At 38.0% G+C, this 25054-nt stretch overlaps 1 protein-coding gene across 1 annotated transcript in view; it reads left to right on the top strand.

Moving 5' to 3' along the window:
• CCDC178 (coiled-coil domain containing 178) overlaps nt 1-25054 on the top strand; it is a 440915-nt gene that overhangs the window by 130464 nt on the left and 285397 nt on the right. Inside the window, exons 12-16 of the mRNA XM_062200025.1 lie at nt 1076-1138; nt 2203-2364; nt 4426-4539; nt 17076-17221; nt 21189-21348. Coding sequence (XP_062056009.1) covers nt 1076-1138; nt 2203-2364; nt 4426-4539; nt 17076-17221; nt 21189-21348 — 645 coding nt within the window. The remainder of the gene's footprint in view (nt 1-1075; nt 1139-2202; nt 2365-4425; nt 4540-17075; nt 17222-21188; nt 21349-25054) is intronic.

Genomic DNA, 25054 nt, shown 5'->3' with positions numbered 1-25054 from the left:
CTACCTCTTCTCTCAAGGAACTCCAATGTGGAATTTTAAAACAGAAGGAATTTTATAAACTCTTCCGATTCTTATTTTGTGTGATAATTTATAAGACTCTAAATAATTTTAGATAATTTATCCAGGTTTCAAAGACTTTTCCCCAATGATTTTGTTAAACGGTAACTTTCAAGGAATGATTGAAAAGAGAAAGAAAAAACAAAAAAACAATGAAATTTCTAACCAAACGGAGATGCTGATAATATTTTTCAGACTTCACACTTGAATTGCATCTAGCTTATTTTTGAAGTTGAATGTGCTGATTTTAGAAAGTAATATTAAATATTAAAGCGGCCCTATAGTATATTTTTAAATATTTATTTATTCAAAAGGCACAGTTACAGAGAGGCAGTAGCAGAGAGAGGGAGAGTGAGAGGGAAGGGGAGAGGGGGGGAGGGGAGAGGGGAGAGGGGAGAGGGAGGTCTTCAATCTGCTGGTTCACTCCCCAAATGGCCACAATAGCCGAGGCTGCACCATGCTGAAGCCAGGTCCCAGGAGCTTCTTCTGGGTCTCTCACATGGGTGCAGGGGCCCAAGCACTTGGGCCGTTTTTCACTGCTTTTCCAGGCACATTAGCAGAGAGCTGGATCAGAAGTGGAGCTGCCATGACTGAAACCAGTGCCTATATGGGATACCATCACTGCAGCCAGCAGCTTTACCCACTTCACTGCAGTGCCTTCCCCATGACAGTATTTATTTATTTTTTTTAAATAAAAGAGGAACTGATGACTGTCTAGCTTTCACTTTAGGATTTCATTGCTTTTCTAAGTTCTGAACTAAGGTATCTATTAAATGGAACTCAATTTTGTAGTCTGTGTCCTGATGTTGTATAGCTATTACTTTGCCTCAACTAATTCCAGTTTTGTGTGTGTGTGTATGTGTGTGTTCTCAAACTCCATAAAACACAAACTATACTGAATATTTTACTCTTTATTGCAACATAAGTAAAATGTGTCTTGTGTTAGAAACCTTAAAAAGGTATTTATTGATTTTTCTGTGAATAAAACTCTCATTTTTAAAAATTTGATAACATACAGGGTAGAGAAGAATTCTTGAAAAGGCTCATTCGAGCTCAGGTGTCTGCTGGAATGATAATTCAGGTAATACTAATTTGGTTTTAATATTTTATTCTTCCTTTAATTTGTATTTTGCTTAGCATTTTAAATTTGCCTATAATGAGGTATCTTGTCACTACTTGGTTTGCAAGCCAGCAGTTTTCTCTCCTTAGCTGATGACAGTTGCCCTCTGTGTACAACTAGCTGCGTCTGCTCATGCATAAAGAAACTGACCTCCTATACACATATCTCATTGTGTGGCTTAATGGGAATTTCCACCAGTCTAGCAAAAGGGCAGTGGGATCTTATTCCTAAGTGTTGAACTCTTTGGTTTGCTTTTTTGTGATGATGTTATGTTTTCTTTACATTAAGTGTCTTTCCCTTGAATTTCTTTATTTAACCCTGAAAGAGAAATATGCTGTGATGTTTCTATATAGAGATTTTTTTAATCTAAAGCATATAACTAGCAAAATCAACTTGAATTTTTAAATATTTATTCACTATTTGCATATTCTTTAGAACTCCATTTGGTTTTTTGTTTGTATAATTTGTGACATGTTTCTGGAATGTTTCCTCTTTAGGAAAGACACACATATTTGAAATTATTTTTACAAGAAAAATGAAATCAAGATGCAAAGCAATCCATAAGAGTTATTTCAGGTTATCTTGAACTTTGGTTCTCTTTGAAACAAACACAAATTTTTTGATTTTTCTACTATATGTCTGTATATCTTTGTATAACAACTTCACAGTCTCCTCAATCCTTTCTGTCTAATATTTTATTATCAACTTACTACTCATTGGTTGTATTTTGCCTTAGGTTGTAGGAATTGCATATATTCCATTATATGTTGTTAGGAGTATGTTCTCTGACTTATCGTCCATCTACACTTACTTGAGCATGTTTGATTTTTGTTGCCTATTAATTTTTTCTCTCATTTCTTATACTGAGAACCATTGCTCTTTAAATATGCAGTATTTGAACTCACTGCTTTCTATGGTGGCACGTATTTTATTTTTTAATAACAAAATGTTATGCTATTAACCAATGTTAATAAATGCTTTGGTAATTAATAACAATGAATTACTTAAAAATCTTTTGGTGGCAGAGACGACTGTTTTCCATTCAAGAATCTCAGATATTTGAGAGGCAAGATCTTCAGCAAAGGAAAGCAATATATAACCTAACCATGGCAGGCATGGAGGCACCTCTGTTGAAACTGGAAGAGGATATTGTAAGAATCAGAAATCTCCACAAAGATCAATCTAATGTGAGCATTTATGAGAATTTGCAGGAATATTAAGGCTGGTAAATCGTGTATGTGAGTTTATATTATTCTTTGGATAATTACCATTTTACATAGGAAAAGCACAGACAAACCAAGTAAACTATGAGTGTTTCAGGACCACACCACTGATCTTTAGTGAAACTGTATAGCCACACTTAATATCTAGGACCCAATGCTCTGTCTTAAGAGTGCACTTGGGAAAAGCAGCTTTCAAATGGGTGAGTGGTACGGTTTGTCCCTATGGTCAGTTTAACTGAAAATCTTCAATACTTCTTAACAGTTTGTGTTTTCTTGAACTCTTTTATAAGGCACCTTGACATTTTCATGGTAAAATTTAGATGCATGTTATTTTAAGACAGCTAGGGTAAAAAATATTTTCAGAACTACAAGTTTATGGCAGTAACTGATATGACTAGTCCTTCCCAAAGAAAAATTTAGTAGAAAAATATGTAAACATCCTGTCATTAGTCTTTTGGAGAACCTGAGGGTGTGGTAAGAGTTGTACATTCCTGTCCTTCCCTGCAGGGAGCACATGCATTATATTTATTTGGGCCATTTTCACAACAAGACAATTTTTCTTTGAAAATTACTATGTAAGTTGATATTGATATCTTGGTCATTAATAATTTTCAAAGTGCCTTTGACTATGAAATTAAAATATGCAAAATATTCTCATTGTAAATACTTATTTTGTTTTTTAAAGCCTCCCCCATGAATTAGGCAGGAAGGATTTGCCTTGTATCATAAACTTGAGATAACTTGACTTCACATAGGTTGAACAATGGTTGCAAGGTCATAAAACATGAAAACAGATTGTGAGTACTACCTCATTTAGGGTCTGAAATGCTGTCTTCATGCTCATGTAATGAATATATATAACTGATGCCAACACCTAGTGGGATAAATGGTTTTAATAATGGCCCCCTATTACATTATCAAAGGGAATTTATTAATTGCATCAAAGCTTCGGTGTAATTGTCTTAGTATGATAATACATTCCAGAAAAGACTAATGACTTTTGTTTTCCCTTATTTTATGATAGCCATGATTTTGTATCTTTTTGTGATTCAGTAATCATTTTCAGTTTTATTATATTTTAATAGTTAATAAATTAGATATTTAACATAAGCATCAGGAAATATAAGTTTTAGCATGCTTATTACTAACAATTCTTTATTTGGACATGAAAATATTTAGAATGATATAATGAAAATTTAATGTTATCAATTTTTTCTACTAAACTAAAGTTGAATGCATTTTGATTTTCTCACATAATACAAATAGAATATTTTGATTTTAGATCTCATGGTATGTTTTTCTGAAAATGCTGTATTTTGGCTGGTGCTGTGGCTCACTAGACTAATCCTCCACCTGCAGCGCTGGCACCACAGGTTCTAGTCCCGGTCAGGGTGCCGGATTCTGTCCTGGTTGCCCCTCTTCCAGGCCAGCTCTCTGCTGTGGCCAGGGAATGCAGTGGAGGATGGCCCAAGTGCTTGGGCCCTGCACCCGCATGGGAGACCAGGAGAAGCACCTGGCTCCTGGCTTCTGATCAGTGCGGTGCGCCAGCCACAGCGCTCGCCTTGGCGGCCTTTGGAGGGTGAACCAATGGTAAAGGAAGACCTTCCTTTCTGTCTCTCTCTCTCTCTCACTGTCCACTCTGCCTGCCAAAAAAAGAGAGAGAGAGAGAGAGAGAGAGAGAGAGAGAGAGAGAGAGAGAGAAAGAAAAGAAAAGAAAATTCTTATTTTAAAAGTAGTCACTTACGGGAAGGCAGTGAGGATGGCTCAAGTGCTTGGGTCCCTGCACCTGCATGGGAGAACAGGAGGAAGCACTTGGCTCCAGGCTTTGGATCGGCGCAGCACGCTGGCCGTAGCAGCCATTTTGGGGGGTGAACCAATGGAGGGAAGACCTTTCTCTCTGTCTCTCTCACTGTCTAACTCTGCCTGTCAAAAAAAAAAAAAAAAGTAGTTCCTTAGATACTTTTGGTCTAAACCAGTATAATAGTATTGTAAATGTGCACAACTGATTATCTGATTGTCTTTTAGACACTTAATGATATACTTGAGAGGAAAGCATATGTTAGAAGAAAGGTGGAAAAAACAAAGAAAAATTTGAAGAAAAAGGGAAGAAGAACTCTTGAAGCACTGACAGAAACTGAGGTGAGAAATTTGTTTTCAAAAATCATTTTGAATGTATAATTTTTATGAATATGAAAACCAAGCAAGCTTAATTTGAGATGATGCCTCTTGTTTCTAATTGGTTGTACTGTTTCTAACTGTGCACATGGTACACACTGATGTATGTATTCTCTATATCTCATTTAGTTTTTTCTTCTTGAATTTTTATTTATTTATTTTCATTTTATTTGAAAGAGAGTGAAAGAAAATGTGAGATGGAACTCCCATTTGCTGGCTCACTACCCAGATGCCTCCAGTAGCTGGGGATGGACCAGATGGAAGCTAGCAGCCTGGAACCCAATCTGTGTTTCTCATCTGGGTAACTGAGACCCAAGTACTTGAGCCAGTATCTGTTGCCTCCCAAGGTGTGTGTTAACAGAAGCTGGAATTAGAAGTAGAGCTGGACCTTGAACCAGGCACTCTGGTACGGGAAGAGGGCATCTCAAATGGTGTCTTTAAAAAAGGAGGAGGGATGGAACGCAGAAGGTCGAGGGAAGGAAAGGAAGGAAAAATGGAATTGCTATGGTCTGAGTTTTTGTGTTCCTCCATAATTTCTATATGGAAACATCATTTCCAATGCAAGATTTTTCATAGGTGAGACCTCCAAGAGGCCCTCAAGTATGGCACTAGTGCCCCAGTGAAAGAGACCCCCATGGACCCTGCTTGCTCCTTTCATGTTGTGAGGACAGCCAGAAGGCACCATCTCTGAACCTGGGAGTGTGCTCTCTGTTGGTGCCTTGTTCTTAGACTTATTCCTAAAGTTGTACTTAGGAAATTTGTACTCATTAAAAAAAATGGTTTCTGGCCGGCGCTGTGGCTCACTAGGCTAATCCTCCGCCTTGCGGCGCCGGCACACCGGGTTCTAGTCCCGGTCGGGGCACCGATCCTGTCCCGGTTGCCCCTCTTCCAGGCCAGCTCTCTGCTGTGGCCAGGGAGTGCAGTGGAGGACGGCCCAAGTGCTTGGGCCTTGCACCCCATGGGAGACCAGGATTAGCACCTGGCTCCTGCCTTCGGATCAGCGCGGTGCGCCGGCCGCAGCGCACTACTGCGGCAGCCATTGGAGGGTGAACCAAAGGAAAGGAAAGACCTTTCTCTCTGTCTCTCTCTCACTGTCCACTCTGTAAAAAGCAAAAAAAAAAAAAAAAAGCAACAAAAAAAATGGTTTCTTTTGGGGGGGGGGGACAAGTTTCTGTTTGTAAGTTACTCATTCTAAGGTATTTTCTTATAGCAGCCTGAGTGATCTAAAATAGGAAGAAAGGAAATGAGGAAGGGAGGGAATGTGGAAGGAGTGAAAGAAGAAAAAGAGTTGAAATTGAATTTAATACAACAGTAGCATGATTATACTTTTGCTTAGTGGATGGAATTATGTCTACTCTTTTTTTTTCTTTTTTCTTTTTTTGACAGGCAGAGTGGACAGTGAGAGAGAGATAGAGAGAGAAAGGACTTCCTTTGCCGTTGGTTCACCCTCCAATGGCTGCCGTGGCCAGCACACTGCGACTGGCGCACCGTGCTGATCCGATGGCAGGAGCCAGGTGCTTCTCCTGGTCTCCCATGTGGGTGCAGGGCCCAAGGACTTGGGCCATCCTCCACTGCTTTCCTGGGCCACAGCAGAGAGCTAGACTGGGACTAGAATCCACTGTGCCGGTGCCGCAGGTGCACGATTAGCCTATTGAGCCGTGGCACTGGCCAATATCTTCTCTTTTAACTCCAAATCACCAGCCTGACATTTTGAAAATACAAAATATCACATTTAACATAAATGTGCTTGTAAACAAGCAAGAATTTTGTTTTCAGATGTAGTACTTCAAATCATTCATGCAACAGTTATTTCAACATAATATTATATTATATAATAGCTATATAGGTTAATATTAAAAATACAACAATTTAATTTCAAAAATGTTCATAACTAATTACATTTTAAACCAACTCCTGTCAGATTTTGTTCTCAGAAATTATCTTCACTTAGCAAATGAAATAAGTTTATTTTTTCCATTTGTCTTACTACTGGCCTTGTAGGCAAAGCCTTTAGTTTGTCAGTTAAAATAAAGCACTGACTCTATGTGATGAAATTATACACTATTTTGCTAGGGAAAATAATCTCGCTGTGTGTGTGTGTGTAGATGGTGTGAAGCATAAGGTTTCTAAATTATAAAATATGTATTCCAGCCACAGCTCACATGCGTGATATCTCAATAAAATTATGGTTCTAAGCCAAATTTAAAAAATTCTTCTTTTATTTCTTTTCCATAAAGAACACTGTGATTTGAGTGGTATATTTCACTGCCCCCTAAGCACAACTTCCCACAGGTATCTCTTTTTCCTTTTTTTTTTTGAATTCTCATGTACTACGCACATGGAAGGCATAAAGTGCCTCCCTTCAATATCCTCAGGTCATTTTTCCTATTTTGCTCATGTTCTTCTATCCCTTACCATTTTTTCCAGCTGTGTAGCAAATGCACTTTCCAAAACACCAGTCCAACAAAGGCAAAATTCACTTCTTCCAATGGAGATGGCACTGAAACCAAAATTTAACTGGCGGAGTCAGCATCCTTTTTATTTGTTTATTTTATTTATTTATTTATTTTTGACAGGCAGAGTGGACAGTGAGAGAGAGAGACAGAGAGAAAGGTCTTCCTTTGCCATTGGTTCACCCTCTAATTGCCTCCGCGACCGGTGCACTGCGGCCGGCGCACCCCGCTGATCCAAAGCCAGGAGCCAGGTGCTTCTCCTGGTCTCCCATGGGGTGCAGGGCCCAAGCACTTGGGCCATCCTCCACTGCACTCTTGGGCCACAGCAGAGAGCTGGCCTGGAAGAGGGGCAACCAGGACAGAATCCGGCACCCCAACCAGGACTAGAACCTGGTATGCCGGCGCTGCAGGTGAAGGATTAGCCTATTGAGCCATGGTACTGACCAGTCAACATCCTTTTTAGCCAACAGAAGAAAGGCTGAGAGCATTCCAGCCTCAATGCTTTTGCCTTATTGTACCTAAACTTAGTACCTACTGTATGTGAGGCAGTACGTTCCCTCTATCTCCAGGGAGAGAAGCTTCTTGGAGGAAGATGACTCAGAGTATATAGGGTTGTATATAAGGAGTAGATTTCATGCCTTCAGAAACAGTTGACTTGGCTTAGTACCAGGGTTGCCACAGACTGTCTTTGGTGCAGATTCCATAAAGAGAATCAGTTCTGTGCCAGTCTGGTACCCAAAGTTTAGGAAGTTATGCTGAGGGACAAACAAAGGCTTAAGTATGAGCACATTAAAGGATCTTTGGTGGTAGCACTTTAAAGAAATAATGCATGCTGGGATCCAGGAATTAGGAGCCATAAATGGAAGACATGATTTATTCCAGTGGTGAAAAATGATTGGGTCAGTTCAGAGCAGGAAAGAAAATCATTTTCCCATCATGGGCATTATATTTAATCAATGCTATCAGTGGAAGTCTGCCTGGTCAGTCACCTCTTATCATCTTCATCACTATAAATGTCATTTATTGATGCTAATTTCAATGTACTGATAAGAATCAACATGTGGCTCAGATTATTTAATTGACTTATTACAGCAGCCCATGAAGTACTTACTATCCCATTTATAGAATCTTAAATCCAAGGTTTAAAGAGGTTAATTAATTTATGGAGCAGCAATAGGTTCCTTCTATCCAATTTAAAAATTCACATATACATTTTCCTGCTACATATATCTCATGTGAATTCTTGCAGTATAGTGACCAAAGGTCATTTGACAGTTATAAACAGCCAAGGCTTTGATGTCAGATATATCTAGTCCCCAACCTGTTTTCACCACTTCCTGGTTGCATCATTTTGGGTTAGCTATTTAACCTCTCTGAATTTCAGATTTTCAATTATAAAATGGATACAGCTTTCATTTCAGTGTTATTATGAGTCATAAAAGCATAATTCAAATACAGAACTTTTTACAGTAATGATTATGTTGAAGCATCAATGACTGCTCTTCTATCCCGGTTAGGAGATTGGGATCTGTGGTGCGCTAGAGAGTACAGTGTCTCTGCAGATGAGATTCATCTACAGACTAAAGTCATTGTTCATATCTAACATCTAAAGTTACCCCTCAAGTTGGTTTGTAGGCAGCATAAGCAAATAGCTGTTTCTTAAAGGGCATCAGAGAATTTTTTTGCATTCTAGAAATACCTCTCCCATGAATATCCTCCCATCTAACATTAACATTGTTAGAAAATTATTGGGTATGATTATACAGAGGGGAGTTCACATTATCCCCATTTTTCTATGTTCTGAATATATTTTGGAGGTGGTTCCCATAGGTTTTGCTGGTGGATAGCATACGGGTCATGAGAGACAGATGTCATCACATCATTTCTAAAATCTTTGTGCTATAATGAACCACAAAAGAAATGTAGTAATTTACCTGGGAAGATAATAACACCAATAATAAATATTTGTTACATGTTTCCTGTGTCAGGCATTGTCCTAAATACTCAAACATAGTAATTCATTTCATCTTCCTGATAAACTTGTGAAGAAGGTGCTATTATCTTCATTCTGCAGTGGAGAAATCTGATGTCTTATTTGTTAAGTAATTTGTATGTGTTCAGACAACTCATTAGTGGTGAAGCTGGGATTCTGACCCAGACAGTCTAGTCCTAAAAATTAATGTTCTTAACACTCTATTGTACTGGAAAAGTCATCCATGTTACTTTTACTGTCTGGAATGAAGTAAAACAATAAATCAATGACAAAAATGCTGCAGAATTATATGTATACTCCTGAAAATATTTTTAAAATCACATTTTGTAGACCAGGGTTGTGGCACAAGAGGTTAAGCTGTAACCTGTGATGCCAGTATCCTGTATCAGTGCTGGATCAAGTCCCATTTGCTCCACTATTGATCCAGCTCCCTGCTGATAGTGTGCCTGGGAAGGCAGCAGAAGGTGCCCAAGTGCTTGGCCCCTGCCAACTATGTGAGGAACCCTGATAAACTTTCAGGCTCAAGGCTTTGGCCTGGCCTAGCCCCAGACATTGTGATCATTTGATAAATGGACCAGCAGGTAAAAGATCTTTTTCTGTCTCTCCCCTTCTGTGACTCTGTTTTTCAAATAAATAATTATTTTAAAAGAAATAAAAATCACATTACCTTCTTTAATTTGCTTCTGCTTAAGAATTAAAATACAAATAATCACTTAAAATGACCAATAATAATAAATTATAAAACAGAACTTATTAAATAGGCAAAGATAATACCTTAACATTATATATAGTAGTGGATTAAATATTGTTATTTTGTATATCAATTTGTTTTTATTTTTATTACATAAAGAGAACAGAGTTCATGTATTTCATAGATACAATTCTAATATAATGATACTTTCCAATCTACCTACCCGTCTCCTTCCTGCTTCCTTCCCTTTTTTCTTTCAAAGATTTATTTATTTATTTGAAAGTCACAGTTATACACAGAGAGAAGGAAAGGCAGAGAGAGAAAGAGGTCTTCCATCTGCTGGTTCACTACCTAAATGGCTGCAATGGCTGGAGCTGTGGCAATTCGAAGCCAGGAGCCAGGAGCTTCCTCCAGGTCTTCCAATGTGGGACCAGGGACCCAAGAACTTGGACCATCTTCTACTGCTTTCCCATGCCACAGCAGAGAGTTGGATAGGAAATGGATCAGCCAGGACTCGAACTGGTGCCCATATGGGATACCAGCACTGCAGGCAGCTTTATCTGCTACGCCACAGCACTGACCTCCCTTTATTTTCTTTTAATTTTTGTAATAACATTCTTTCAATTTACTTTATAATCACAAGCTTAATGCTCAACTACCTATAGTGTTCCAAAGTAATAATCAGAGAAACCACTGTTCTGCAGGAATATAGACAAGGGCTATAAATGATAATCAAATCACAAGATGTAATTTTCACTCATATATTCAGTTTTAGTTTTTTTATATTCTATATATTAGCTACCACATATCAGAGAAAAAATATAAAATTTGTCTTTTGGGATCTGGCTTATTTCACCAGACATAATGATCTCCAGTTGCATCTATTTTGTTGCAAAAGACAGGATCTCATTCTTTTTATGACTGAATAGTATTTTCCATTCATCAGATGATGGACTTGTGGGTTGATTCCATAGCTTAGCTATTGTGAATTGATCTGCTATAAACATGGTATTACAGATAACTATCATATTGTGATCTCATTTCCTTTGGGCATATTCCCAGGAGTGGGATAGCTGTATCATATGGTGGATCTATTTTCAGGATTCTGAGGAATCTCCATACGATCTTCCATAATGGTTGTACCAGTTTACATTTCTACCAATAGTGTATTAGGATACCTTTTTTATCACTGTCTTCTCTAGTATTTGTTATTTTTTGATATTTGGATGATAGCTGGAGTGAGGTAATACTTCATTGTGGTTTTCATTTGCATTTTCCTGATGGCTAGCAGTCCTGAGCATTTTTTCTTGTGTCTGTTGGCCGTTTGTGTTTTGTCCTTTGAAAAATGCCTGAATGAAACAATTTAAAATTTAAAAAAAAAAGAAATAAAAGTGCCTGTTCATGTCCTTTGCCCATTTCTTAACCGGATTGTTCATTTTGTTGTTCCGCTTCTTGAACTCCTTAAAGATTTTGGTTATTAATACTTTATCAGTTGTGTAGTTTGCAAGTGTTTTCTCCCATTCTGTCAGTTGCCTCTTTCATTGAGTATTGTTTGTTGTTTTAAAATCTAGATGAAGTGTATGATTTATTTATAAAAACAAATGATGAAAACAGGGAAAGGAGGGAAAAATCACAAGAATACAATAAGGATGACAGAATAAATTTAATTTGCCCAAGCTCTCCTATAAAAATAAGAATGAATCACAACATTTTACAGTCCTCCATGCAAGAACCAGAAAAAGAGAACATGAAAACCTAGAATGTTACCAAACTTATTCCATAGTGAAACTATAACCCTAAAACCATAACTGAAAAATAATAACACAAAAATGCATATATGAGCTAACTTATGAACTACATGACAAGATATTGGATACAATAATTAAGTGAATTTTGTAATGTGATAAACTTATGGTACATAAACCAGTTTACTTTGAAAATGTGAAAATGGTTCTTAATAAGAAATTTCTGCTGTAATACATTGCATTTGTAGAGAAAAGGCAATTAACCTGAATATTTGACCGTACTCTGTAGCCACTAATGATTTTAGAATAGTACTGTTAACTTACTAGCAATAAAATAAAACCATCCTTATTCTGATGATGTACCCCCATACCTGTGTGCCTACCAGTATTTTCCAAAAAACAATATACTTGATAATGAGATTCTAAGCTCATTTTTGTTAAAATAATAAAGAAGACATTCTTTTCAATGCTTATTACTCAGAACAGTATTGTTACTAGTAACAATATTACTAATTCTGACATAAGTCACAAAAGATAGAATGTGTTTAACATTGCAATCAAAAGCCAACATTGTTCTTATGTCTAAAGTGTAGTTTCAAAAAATATTAGCTAAGATTTCCAAAGGTAGTACATCTAACAAATGTAAAACAATTCCAGTGGGGGGGGGGATGGTTAGATACTTGCGAGTGTGTGTGTGCGTGTGTGTGTGTGTGTATGGGAAAAGGAATTGGGAGCTGAAGGTTTGAAAAAGGCTAATTGTATTTTCCCTTTACTGTCTTTCCAATTTCTATTGACCATTTACTATGTGTTAGTTATTGTAAGTTGCTACAGATGGGGAAGTAAAAGCAAGACCTGGTTTGCTCAGGAGGCACATCATCTTGTTGGGATGTGTTCAAGGAGAGGGACACCCTTAACCCGAACATAGCTACAATGGCCACAATGGCAGGGTAGTGATATATGAGAGGATTATGAAGGAGGAAGCTTGCTGGAATGAAGGAATAGAGAAGAACTGATGGAGGGGGTGATGTCTAGAAAGGAGAACCACCAAGGGACTAAATGGAGCTTCAGAACTTGCCTTGCCAAGAGGTTATAGAAAATATAGATAATATACATGAAAAGCCTAGAATAATTGGCACTGCAAATGTTAAATGAAGTGTTTTCATTAACAGTGGTTGTGTTGCTGTTACATTTTTTTTAAAGTTAATTAGTTTTTAAGAGATTCAATGTGGTTTGTAGATACAATTCTGAGAACATAATTATATTCCCTTACTCTGTCACTTCCTCCCTCCCGCTCATTGCTTGCCACTTTCTTTTCCTCTCCCATTTTCTCGCATTTTTCAGTTTTTGAGAAAATGTATTTTAAACTTGTATTACTGTAAAAAGGCTTAATACTTCACCAAATAAGTTTAACTAGTAAAAAGAAAAACGCTGGTTTAGTGGGAATTCAGACAACAGCTATAAACAATAACTGAATGGAAAAATGACCATTTCATCCTTGTACAGTAAACTTTAAAGTAATCACAGATCTTTAAAACTACAGAAATATAACATTCTTAACCATTGGTTTGACAAAGGTATAAAGTAAAGTTCACAAAACTATATTTGCAGCAACATTGATACACACAGACATTTCTCTTTTTTTAAATTTTAGCTCCCACATATTAGGGAGAAGATGCAGTACTTGTCTTTTTGGGATCCAGCTTTTTCACTAAATTTGATGTCCTCTTGTTGTGTCTGATTTGCTGCAAATGGTAGATTGTCATTCTTTTTTATAGCTGAATAATATTCCATTGTATGTGTATATCTATATCTATACATACCACATTTTCTTTATTCATTCATCAAATGATGGACATCTTGGTTCATTCCAAATTTTTTACCATTGTGAATAGTGCTGCTATAAACATGGTTGTGTAGGTATCTCTTTGATTCATTGTGTTCAAGTCTTTAGGATATATAACCAGGGGTTGCTGGTATGGCCATTCTATTTCTAGGTTTTTTTTTTTTAAGAAATTTTCACACTGTTTTCCACATCTGCTGTATTAACTTACATTCCCATCAATAGTGTATACGTGTTTCCCTTTCTCCACATCCTTCCAGTGTTTGTTACTCTGTGTTTTGGATTTTAGCCATTCTGACTGGGTGAGAAGATACTTCTTTGTGGTTTTGATTTACTTCCCTGATGGTTGGTGATGTTGAGCATATTTTATACATTTTTTAGCCATTTGCATTTCTCCCTTTGAGAACTGTCTATTAAGGTCCTTTGTCCACTTCTTAACTGGACTACTTTTTTTGTTGCGATTTTTAAGTTGCTGATATATTTGGGATATTAATATTTGTCAGATAGGTAATTGACAAATAATTTTTCCCATTCCAACAGGTGTATCTTCACTGTATTGATCATTTTCTTTGGTGTACAAAAGCTTCTGACTTTGATACAGTCTGATTGATTGGCTTAGTTTCGTTTTTGTTGCCTGTGTTTTGGGGGTCTTATCCCAGAATTCTTCCCCTACACCAATACTTCGAGTGTTTTTCCTTTGTTTTCTTCCAGCAACTTCATAGTCTAAGGTCTACATAATTTTAACTTGATTTTTAACATCAGGATATAACTGTTTTCTTAGACAGGCAGAGTGGACAGTGAGAGAGAGAGAGAAAGAGAGAAAGGTCTTCCTTTGCCATTGGTTCACCCTCCAATGGCTGATCCGAAGGAAGAAGCCAGGTGCTTCTCCTGGTCTCCCATGGGGTGCAGGGCCCAAGCACTTGGGCCATCCTCCACTGCACTCCCGGGCCCATAGCAGAGAGCTGGCCTGGAAGAGGGGCAACCAGGACAGAATCCGGTGCCCCGACCAGGACTAGAACCCGAGGTGCCAGCGCCGCTAGGTGGAGGATTAGCCTGTTGAGCCACGGTGCCGGCAGGATATAACATTTGAGAAATGGACCTTGTATTTGCAAAGCAGAGAGATCACCAGAGAACGTTTGTGTTGCAGGATTGCAAGCGGTTCAGAGTGGTCCTATCAGGAAACATCTCCTGTGGCATATGACTGAATTCCATTCCAAGGAAACTTACAACCTGTTGAACTATCACATATCATTAACTGGCATTAAGTGCTAATTAGGTATATTGCTGTACACACAATGTTGGCACTATTTCAGTCTTAGAACTTAAACTCTAAGACAAATAATTTTATCTTTCACTATGCATTAACATTTGAGTCATGGGCCAAGCCAACAATATTACTGAACTTTTGCTATGTTTAACCCCACTTTAAATGTTAGGTGTAGAATCTGAATTTATTGGATTTAGCTAATTTAGGAATATATTTTGTTAAATCTTAGATGAATATAATATGAAATAAACATTTTAGAATCTGAATGTAATTTCTGTATGTCTAGTACTTTTAAATTATGTGTTTTGGAAACTTTTTGAAATAATAAAAGATGTTGTATAGTAAAATATTAATTAGCCTTTGTCTAGATTTCCAGACACTATCAGGCCTGGACATTAAAGTAGCTTTGATTGGAATGCCTCCAAATTGCTAAAATCTGTCACCCAGGCTAGAGAAAAAAAAATACTGTCCAAGAATAGTCAAACTACAAATGCACTGTTTGCACGTCACCTTTTTCTCCTGCTATGGTGACTCTTCAGCATTTATCAAGAGGCTTATAGGGATGGGTGTATGACACAAAGATGGGTTAGTTCACCACTTGGGACTCCATCTTTTCATATCATAGTCCCTAAGTTTGAGTCCTGGCTCTATTTTTGACCCAATTTCCTGTTAAAATACAGCCTTGGAAGAAGCAGGTGATGGTGCAAGTAATTGAGTTCCTGCAGTCCATGTCAGAAACCAATCCAGAGTACTGGGCTATTGGTTTAGGCCTTGCCCCAGCTCCAGCTATTGTAGACATTCAGGGAGTGAACCAGTAGATGGAAATGTCTCTCTTTCTCTCTCTCTCTCTCTCTCTCTCTCTCTCTCTCTCTCTCTCTTGCTCACTCTCCCTCTCTCCCCTCTTCCACCCCCTCTTTCAAACCAATAAAAATTATTGAAAAAGAAAACATTCCCATTTCCAATAACTATAAGGAAGGAAAAAGGGAAAGAAATTAAGAAATAAAGGGAAGGAAGGAAGGAAGAAAAGAAGGAAGGAAGAAAGAAAAGTAAAGAAAGAAAAATGAGAAAAGGGAAAGGAGAATCACAAAAAAGGCTTATGAATAGTTCCTGTGGTATCTAAGTGTCTTTCGTCATTTGAGATATGCAAATTTGTACTCTTCAGTGATCCATGGCATCTAGAAGTTTTTCTGTCTCCAGACCCAACCCACTTTGGGGACATATCTAATATTTTAGGTGTCATGGAGAGGGACAGGCTACCCACTGTACAAAGCCTCACTGATGGTGCCCTTACAATCTAAAGTGCCCACATACAATTTTTGCTTTCCAATGATGTCTGTAAGACGTTTCCTTCCTCTTTCATCCCTTGATTATAGAGTCCTCAGATGTTACCATCAGCATGGCTGAATTGGCTGGCATATCCTAAGTGATTGACATTGATGCTTCTCATATCTTCTCAGTTCCCCATGAAAATCTTTATTTGAGACTAAAAAATGAATGATGGAATCTGACCTGAAATAGACAACATGCCCTAGCCAGAGTTGCCTGTACCTTTATTCCTATGTACTTTAATCGATACTAATTCCTCTCCACTATCTTTCTTTTGGTTGACTTTGTTTTCCTGGGGGATGATATAACATTCCAGTAGCCCCATCAAAGAGTCCTCATTAGCAATCTTTCTTCTGTTCTAGTATAAGAGAGAATTACCCACTCATTTATCAGCAGAAAAGTCCCAGAATTTCCAGAAAAACAAGGAAATACAGTGGTGAAGAAGTGAAAGTTTTAATACAGTACCTAATGTTCAGCATCTTAGCCAAACAGCAAATTTTTGTAGAAAATATTAACCATTCTTGAAATCTCTGTGTAGATAAAGGGTAGGAAGTATATGGGGGGATGGGGAATAGAGAAAAATCCAAGCAAAGAAAGAAGCAGAGAGCTGTAGACTCAGAAGAATAGCAGCAATTAGAAATAATGCCACATGCAGGAAGCAGTGTTTAATATCAGCCAGTCAGGAATTTAGTCAAAATGAACACCAACAGTCATGAAGGGGACTTGCAAAAACAAATATGAAATCAAATCTTTGGCATAGGCCTACCTTATAAAATTGCACTGGTGGTAAATATCAGCTTCTTTTCCTTGAAGGATTAGAGCAATGTATATGCTTGGCCATCTGCCAACGTACATGATACTTGCTTGAAAACCAGTGAGCACATGGTTGCCTCTTGATACAACAGGCATGTGAGGCGTGGATGTGCTGGTGGGTGTTGTGCTGTGAGGGACAGGAGGAAAGTCTGTGTAGGGGGAGAGAGAAAGCAAAAGAGGGGGTCGTTTTAACCCATTTTTAAAGAAAATTCATCAGATTTATCAGTGGAGAACATAAACATAAATTATTATCTATATTGATAGAGGGATACAGTTTGCTCTCAATTGTTTATTCAGCAAAAATAATTGTGTCGCCAAATTGCCAGGGTACAAAAATGCAGTATTAAAAATTAAACATGCTTTTTTTTCCAGAATAAATGTTCAACAATTTTTAAAGAATTAGAGGAAACTAAAAGTAAAACCATTGTTTATCATGCAAAGATAGATGAACTGATTCAGGAATTAGAAAGAAAAGAAGAGGAAAGGAAATGTTTTGAACAGATGCTAGACAATTTAAAGTACGTGTTTAGATTTCCTCAAAATCATATATTTAATATATTTTTAATAAAAAGAATGTCAAGTTTCCTATCATTATGTTTATTCTTTAAGTGGATTGGTTTCCATCACTTAATATGCTTTTGATGTTCAATAATTTTGGTTTATAAATGTATAATCATAAATTATTTTCATTCTTCATTGCTACCTTGAATTTACAGCTATTGGGATAACTGATGATGTTTCTCCTTTTCTGAGTATAAGTTTTATTCTTCAATGATATTAATAGTATTCTCTATTAATTTCAGTATTTCTAAGCCATATTTAATAATTTGTGAATTTTTGCCACTGTTTTTAAAGGTTTTGAATAGAGTTTTGAAGGGAGAGGTTAGGAATAGATATTCTGCAAAGCCCATGTAATTATTCATATTCACCAACATCAGGAACCTTATGCAGTCGCTTGGTAAGTCAGGGTACACCTGACAAAGGTTGGCTTGCAGAATGAACATGCTCTAAAATCCATGGGGTATCCTTAGACTCTAGAATTGTGTACTCTTTTTTTTTCTTAAAGATTTATTTATTTACTTGAAAGGCAGAGTTACAGAGAAGCAGAGGCAGAGAGAAGAGAGAGAGAGAAGAGAGAAAGAGAGAGAGAGAGAGAGAGAGAGAGAGATCGATCTTCCATCGGCGGTTCACTCCCCAGATGGCCACAATGGCCGGAGCTGTGCCTGTCTGAAGCCAGGAGCCATGAGCTGCTTCCAAGTCTTCCATATGGGTACAGCTGCCCAAGGATTTGAACCATCTTCTGCTGCTTTCCCAGGACATAGCAGAAAGCTGGATCAGAAGTGGAGCATCCCAGACTTGAACCAGCACCCTTGTGGGATGTCAGCACTGCAGGTAGTGGCTTTACCTGCCGCGCCACAGCACCAGCCCCCCGTGTACTCTATCATCCTGTTATTTTCTGTGTTGTGACAAATTGAGGATTATACTTGGAGGGTAGTAAGAGTAATATGCACTGATCACATTTAAGGATGATAGTTTCCTTTAAATACTAAGGAACTTCAAAGTGTATAAAGTGGAATTAAAACATAAGCTTATTTTGGTGCAAAAAGTTTTTGAACACTATTCACAGATTTTTCATAATATGCATTTTTCATGAACATAGTGAAAACCCCTCATTTACATGGACTTCAATTTTTTTGCACCAAAATAATCTTATCTTTTAATTTCATTTCCATTAACACTTGAAGCCCCCTTGTATAATATCATTTCTAAATGAGTGCAGAGGAAACAGAGACTTAGGAAAATTAAATGATTATCATAATATCACACAGCTAATTAGCTAGTGCCAGCATAGGTCCATCATCCCCCAGAGTGTATACTCTTTGAACTGTGCATACTGACTCCTTAAACTATAATTGCAAAGGAAGATTACAATAGATAAGCTATATTATCAATAACCTACTTGCATTTTTCAATATTTACTAATTCTGTATTTTGAACCTGTGCTGGGCCTAGAGCCTGGCCCTCAGAGGCACAAAGAAATGGCATGTGGTAAAATATATCTTCAGTTGGTTGAACATCTTTTTTGGAGAGATAAAACTTGTATATGTAGGACAATTAAAATATGAAGTCAAAACCATGGCAATTAAAGCTACTCTTGGATCTCATTTAATTTTTATAATTGCTTCTTAACTAGGAAGTGTCAGGATTCAATCCTGACCCATAAGACCTCAGAATTTGCTCTTTTTGTCACTGTGAGAAGGAAACACAATTTTTATGCATAGAAATATATATATATATATATAACTCATAACATTTTATATTGAACATGATCCAATCTCAAAACACTAGTTTCTAGAACAAAGTACAGAAAGTCAAGATGTAGCAATGTTTGTTGGGAGCAACTCTGAACATTCTACGTTTTTGGACACATTAGATCCTTCCTATGTGAATTTCCTTGATTCCCTATGCTCCATGATGTCAATATTTTTGGATACTTGGATAAGACCTCTCTTAAGAACTTGGGTTGTTGCTGGTATGGATATTGGAGTGGGGAAAAAAAAGAACAGGGTGAGGCAAAAGAAAGAGGAAAAGGCCCTTATTTCTTATAGAAGGAGAGGCTCATGTCTATAATATATCAACAAGGGGTCCCATTTTTATATCTGCAGATAACAGGCTTGAAGAGAGAAAAAGTGTGAGCACTTGATGCTGAGCTGCCAAATCAAAGAGAGAGAGAGATTGGATTTGAATTCTGGCTCTGTCATGCACTAAATATTTGAGCAGTGAATTCACACTGTATGTGTAGGTTCCTCAACTGTAAATAGCTTTAACTGTCATTTCATGGGGTTGTTTTTGTTTTATTAAATGAGATTTTATTAAAAACACTTTAATATTTTAGCCCTTATTAAAATTAGTTATGCTGCCTTTTTTGCTAACTCTGCAAGTGATGTAATTTTCTCTATAGTAGAGATAGAAAGAAATGGAGTTAGCATAAGACTATCCTTTTTTTTTTTGACAGGCAGAGTGGACAGTAGAGGGAGACAGAGAGAAAGGTCTTCCTTTTTGCCATTGGTTCACCCTCCAATGGCCTCTGCGGTAGGCGCGCTGCGGGCAGCGCACCGCGCTGTTCCGATGGTAGGAGCCAAGTGTTAATCCTGGTCTCCCATAGGGTGCAGGGCCCAAGCACTTGGGCCATCCTCCACTGCCTTCCCGGGCCCATAGCAGAGAGCTGGCCTGGAAGAGGGGCAACCGGGACAGGATCGGTGCCCCGACTGGGACTAGAACCCGGTGTGCCGGTGCCGCAAGGTGGAGGATTAGCCTACTGAGCTGTGGCGCCGGCCTAGCATAAGACTATCCTGTTTCTAGTTACTGTCCCTCTGTATTCTGGTTGCTGCTTAACACTTGTAAAATTTATTATGCATCTTTATTGTTGTCGATGTTTTACCTACTTTTTTAAAAAAAAGATTTATTTATTTATTTGAAAGTCAGAGTTATACAGAGAGAGGAGAAGCAGAGAGAGAGATAGAGAGGTCTTCCATCTGATGGTTCACTTCCCAATTGGCCGTGATAGCTAGAGCTGTGCCGATCTGAAGCCAGGAGCCAGGAGCTTCTTCCGGATCTCCCATGTGGGTGCAGGGGCCCAAAGACTTGGGCCATCTTCTGCTGCTGTCCCGGGCCACAGCAGAGAGCTGGATTGGAAGTGGAGCAGCCGGGACTAGAACCGGCGTCCATTTGGGATGCAGGCACTTCAGGCCAGGGCGTTAACCTGCTGCACCATAGTGCCGGCCCCTACCTAGTTTCTGAGACTTTTTCTACTTGTATCATTCCTTCCATAATGACTGAGTTCACCGTAAATGTCACTTTATCTTTTGTCAGAATGTAGTTAATTTTGTGTGAGAAAATGCACATACACTCACCTTCACACAGCACCTTAAACAGGAAAGTGTATCATCTCATCTTATTAGAAGTCTGCAGGCAGGCAAGGTGCAAGGTTGATTGATTCAGCAATTCAACACAACAGATTCATTTTTTTGTCCACCACTGTAGCTATTGCAAGCAACTTTAGAAATGTGCCTTGTATTCACATTTAGTAGACATGAGCTTTTCCTGTACATGGAATTATGCGGTTGTTTTAAATTTTATTGGGCTATTTAATATAGGTGTTCACTGCTGGACATGTGCTGATGGTCACAATCTAATCAGAAGCTATCTCTAGAATTACATGACACCTGCAGGAAGGTTTCTCCTAGAATGCTAGCAGAACTGGAGCACATTGGATGGGCAGCCAAGAGAATCCATTCCATGTCTCCATAGATGTGCTTTCCCTTGGATCATCGAGCTATAGTTCTATGGAGGTGGGCCTTTGGAAGGGATTAGGCAATTTTCCAAGGTCCTTAGGCTCTGCAAATTAGATTTCTTGAAATGTCTCATAAACATATTTTAGCAAATATGAATTGGTTGTTGACACATGAAATTCTTTTTTCGTAGAGAAATATTTTTAACTGCGCAATTTAAAAAGGAACATGCACAAGCTGTGTTTGATCATTTCATGCAAGAGAAAACACACTGTGAAGAGAGACTCTTTGAGGAAGAGCAGAGATTTAGAAAGCTCTTTGCCATGAGGCAAAATACTCTGGAACACATGAAAGTGAGTATTACTTTTGACTGTTTTAAAATGAAGGTGTACAGTGATAGTCAAATTAGCAGTAATTGTTTTAATGATTATTTATATATTTATTTGAAAGAATGGCAGATAAAGAGGGAGAAACAGAGAGAAAGAGATTTTCCATCTGCTGTTTCACTCCCCAAATGGCTGCCATGGCCACAGCTGGGTCAGGCTGAAGCCAGGAGCACTGACCACCATCCACATCTCCCAGTTGAGTGGCAGGATCACAGGTACTTGGGCCCCCTTTCACTGCCTTTCCAGTTTCACTCACAATAAGACACTGGAAGCAGAGGAGCGGGACTCAAATAGGCACTCTCATAGGGGACCCAGGTGTCTCAGGTGGCAGCTTAACCTGCTGAGCCGTGATGCCTACCCCATTGTTACTTTGAGACATTAACTTTTCATGCCAAAGTATAGAATGTTCAAAGGTAAAAAATAAATTTCTTAGCATAATGAATAAGTAATTTCATTTTTGGTCCTAAATAATTATTATATTCATATATCATATTGTACTTGTCAATGCCTTTTATGTTTACTGTCATTTTATTATTATACTTTATTTGAAGTCTAATAGTGTAAATTGTTTATTATATTTATTCTAAAACTACATTTATGTTTTTAATGGGACTTATGAGAATGGTGCAGTACTTTTTCTGCATGAGCATACTTTGAATGTTTACTAGCACTTTTTTTATAAATGAGAATATTTTCTTTTCTTTTAGAAAATTTTTATATTTCAATGACATTGTCAGTTTACCTGTATGAAACGGGGAACTCAAAGGATACAATATGTTTTTTAGGTCTGGATTTTTAATGAATTTTATAAAGCTATACATATGCATTTAGATAAGTGATTCCTATCCTACTTTAAGTCTTAAACTGGTTTCTGTCATTTAGTTGTAATAATTTAATGCCAGGGTTTTTAAAATATTTTTAGAAATACTGCTTATTTTTGGGAAACACAAAGGGAAAAATTTCTGCAAAGCTTTTAATATACATGTGATATCATAATATATTTTATCAGCTATTCAAATCCTCATTTATGTATTAAAATATATGTATTTAATTTCAATTATTTGCTTTTTATATATTCAAAGATAATATTAGTAATTTTTTAAAAAGATAATTTGAGCACATATACACTGAATACACCCATATCTCAGTATGAATGAACATAGCATCTTCAATGCTATTGCTTTGATCTGTCTTATAAGAAAATTATCAATAAAACATGATAATTTTATTAGTAGTATTGCTAAATAATATTTTTCCATTTTAAATATGGCCATTACATAGAAAACGTGGTTTTTTTTCCTGTTTGACATAAAAATATGAAAATAATTGGTGCCATCTAGTGGCGTAAACGATACTTCCTCTCAGACGAGCTCGGATGGCTGAGGCCAGACAGCTGTGGAAGCTCAGACTTAAACGCACTTCTCAGACCAGAAGGTTGAAGTTATTTACTGACTGAAGCATCATCCCCCACCTCATATTTCATCACAGCGGTAGAATTACTTGTTTGAATCCAACCACATTTTCCAATCGTACTGGTGCTGAGAACACAGTGGGATCTCAATAACCATTTATTGACTGGCATTTCAACACTTCGAGGAACAATAATAATTAGTGAAATGGCAACATCTGGTCAGCAGGAGCGAGATGAATGAAAAGTCCGGTATAGCCAGGCTCTAAATGATAGAGATGTGTATTTCTTTCTATTAGAAAGCCTGTCCGTGCTCTCTTTTTTCCTAGTATACCTACCCCTAGCCACTTGGAAGTATTATGGTCTTGCTCACAGTCTGATCATGAATCTCTGTCTGAACTTGTTTTGCTCATTCATTTGTACTTTCTTGTCTGCCCTTCTCCTGCTATAACGATGCATGCTCCACCAGGGCCCGGAATTTTCCATCATACTCGTTTCTGTGTCTGCAAAGCTCAGAACTGTGTGTGCACAGAGGAGGCACTCAGTCCATATGTGTTGAGTATTTGATGAATAAGTAGATGAACGAATGTCTTCTATTTGACAATTGTGCTCTCCACATGCATTGTAGTAGCTCGACGCAGGGGGATTTCCAAAACACTTTCCAAACGGCACCAACCAAATACTCCTTACAGTTCACTGAATATTCACCCTGTGGGCAGCACTGGAGGCTCTCTTCCTTTCTCTTACGCTTTCTACTCGATAATACATGAGAAATTTGCCACAGAACCTGTCCCCTTTAAAGAAAATGGTTAAATTACTATTCGTTTCCCTATCTGGAAGAATCTGTGGAATATCTCAGTAATATTGCTGTTTCTTGGGTGTCTCTTTATTATGCGTTCATTTTTGTAACCAGAAACAGGTAGTTTGAGCATGTTAGCTTTAAGAGGCAGATATGCCTCATCATTGGTGATACTATTCATCTGTTATTACGTTGAGCTATTGAGTGTTAAACAGTGGTAGAAAATGTCATTCCTCTAAGCAAACTCCTTGTCCCTGCTTGGAAACTGGATAAGTTTGTAAATGTGTGTGTAATATGTAATACAAATCATTCCTAGAAAGAAGAAAAAATTTATGAAAGCATCACTATAAATGTAGTGTTGGGGCTGGTGCTGTGTCTTCCTGGGTAAGGCCGCCACCTGGGACACTGGCATCCCATATGGGTGCCGGTACCCAGTACCCATCCCACTTCTCCCTATCTGGCTTCCTGCTAATGGCCCAGGAAAAGTGGCAGAGGATGACCCAAGTGTTTGAGCCTCTGCCACCCTTGTGGGAGACCTGGCTGAGGCCTCCCACTTTCTCTCTCTTTCTCTCTGTAATTCTTAGTTTCAAAATACACAAATAATTTTTTTTTTGACAGGCAGAGTGGACAGTGAGAGAGAGAGGCAGAGAGAAAGGTCTTCCTTTGCCGTTGGTTCACCCTCCAATGGCCACCGCGCCCGGCGCATCGCGCTGATCCAAAGCCAGGAGCCAGGTGCTTCTCTTGGTCTCCCATAGGGTGCAGGGCCCAAGCACTTGGGCCATCCTCCACTGCCTTCCTGGGCCATAGCAGAGAGCTGGACTGGAAGAGGTGCAACTGGGACAGAATCCGGCACCCTGACCGGGACTAGAACCCAGGGTGCCCTTGCCGCAGGCGGAGGATTAGCCTATTGAGCTGCAGTGCCGGCCCAAATAAATCTTTTTTTAAAGCAAAAGAGTGTGCTACCAATCTGAGGTACCTCCTCTGGACAAAAGAATTGATCAAAATTATGGATCATTTGTAGGAATTTTTTAAGAAAAGACTTTATAAAAACAACAATGGAATTAATGAAGGATGTTAGAAAAATGCACCACAGAATTATTAATACAAGCATCTAATAAAATAGTTTAAGAGAAATTATGCACAAATTTCACACAACGTACAGCATGATGCTAGAGTTAAATTCAATCTCTCTTTGGCAGATAATTTCAAATCACATATATTTCAATGATAAAAGCTTTTATGTCCTGGAATTTTTTAGTAACTGACTATACTTTGCAAATATAATTTCTTAAGATTAAAATTTCAGTATGACCTTTTCATCAGAGTACTTTAGCTACTAATGTTGCTCTTGCTTTTAGAACCGTCCATAAAAAACTGGAGCTTACAAAGGCGTTTTAGTCTGTTATGAGCTGTCCACAAAAGGCCCGCTGTGTTTTCTATATCAATGCCTTTCTCTATGTGTACTT

This window comes from Lepus europaeus, chromosome 9 (genome assembly GCF_033115175.1).
Source record: "Lepus europaeus isolate LE1 chromosome 9, mLepTim1.pri, whole genome shotgun sequence".
Classification (NCBI taxonomy): domain Eukaryota; kingdom Metazoa; phylum Chordata; class Mammalia; order Lagomorpha; family Leporidae; genus Lepus; species Lepus europaeus.
The sequence above is the reverse complement of the archived record's forward strand: the minus strand, read 5'-3'. Positions and strand labels throughout refer to the sequence as shown.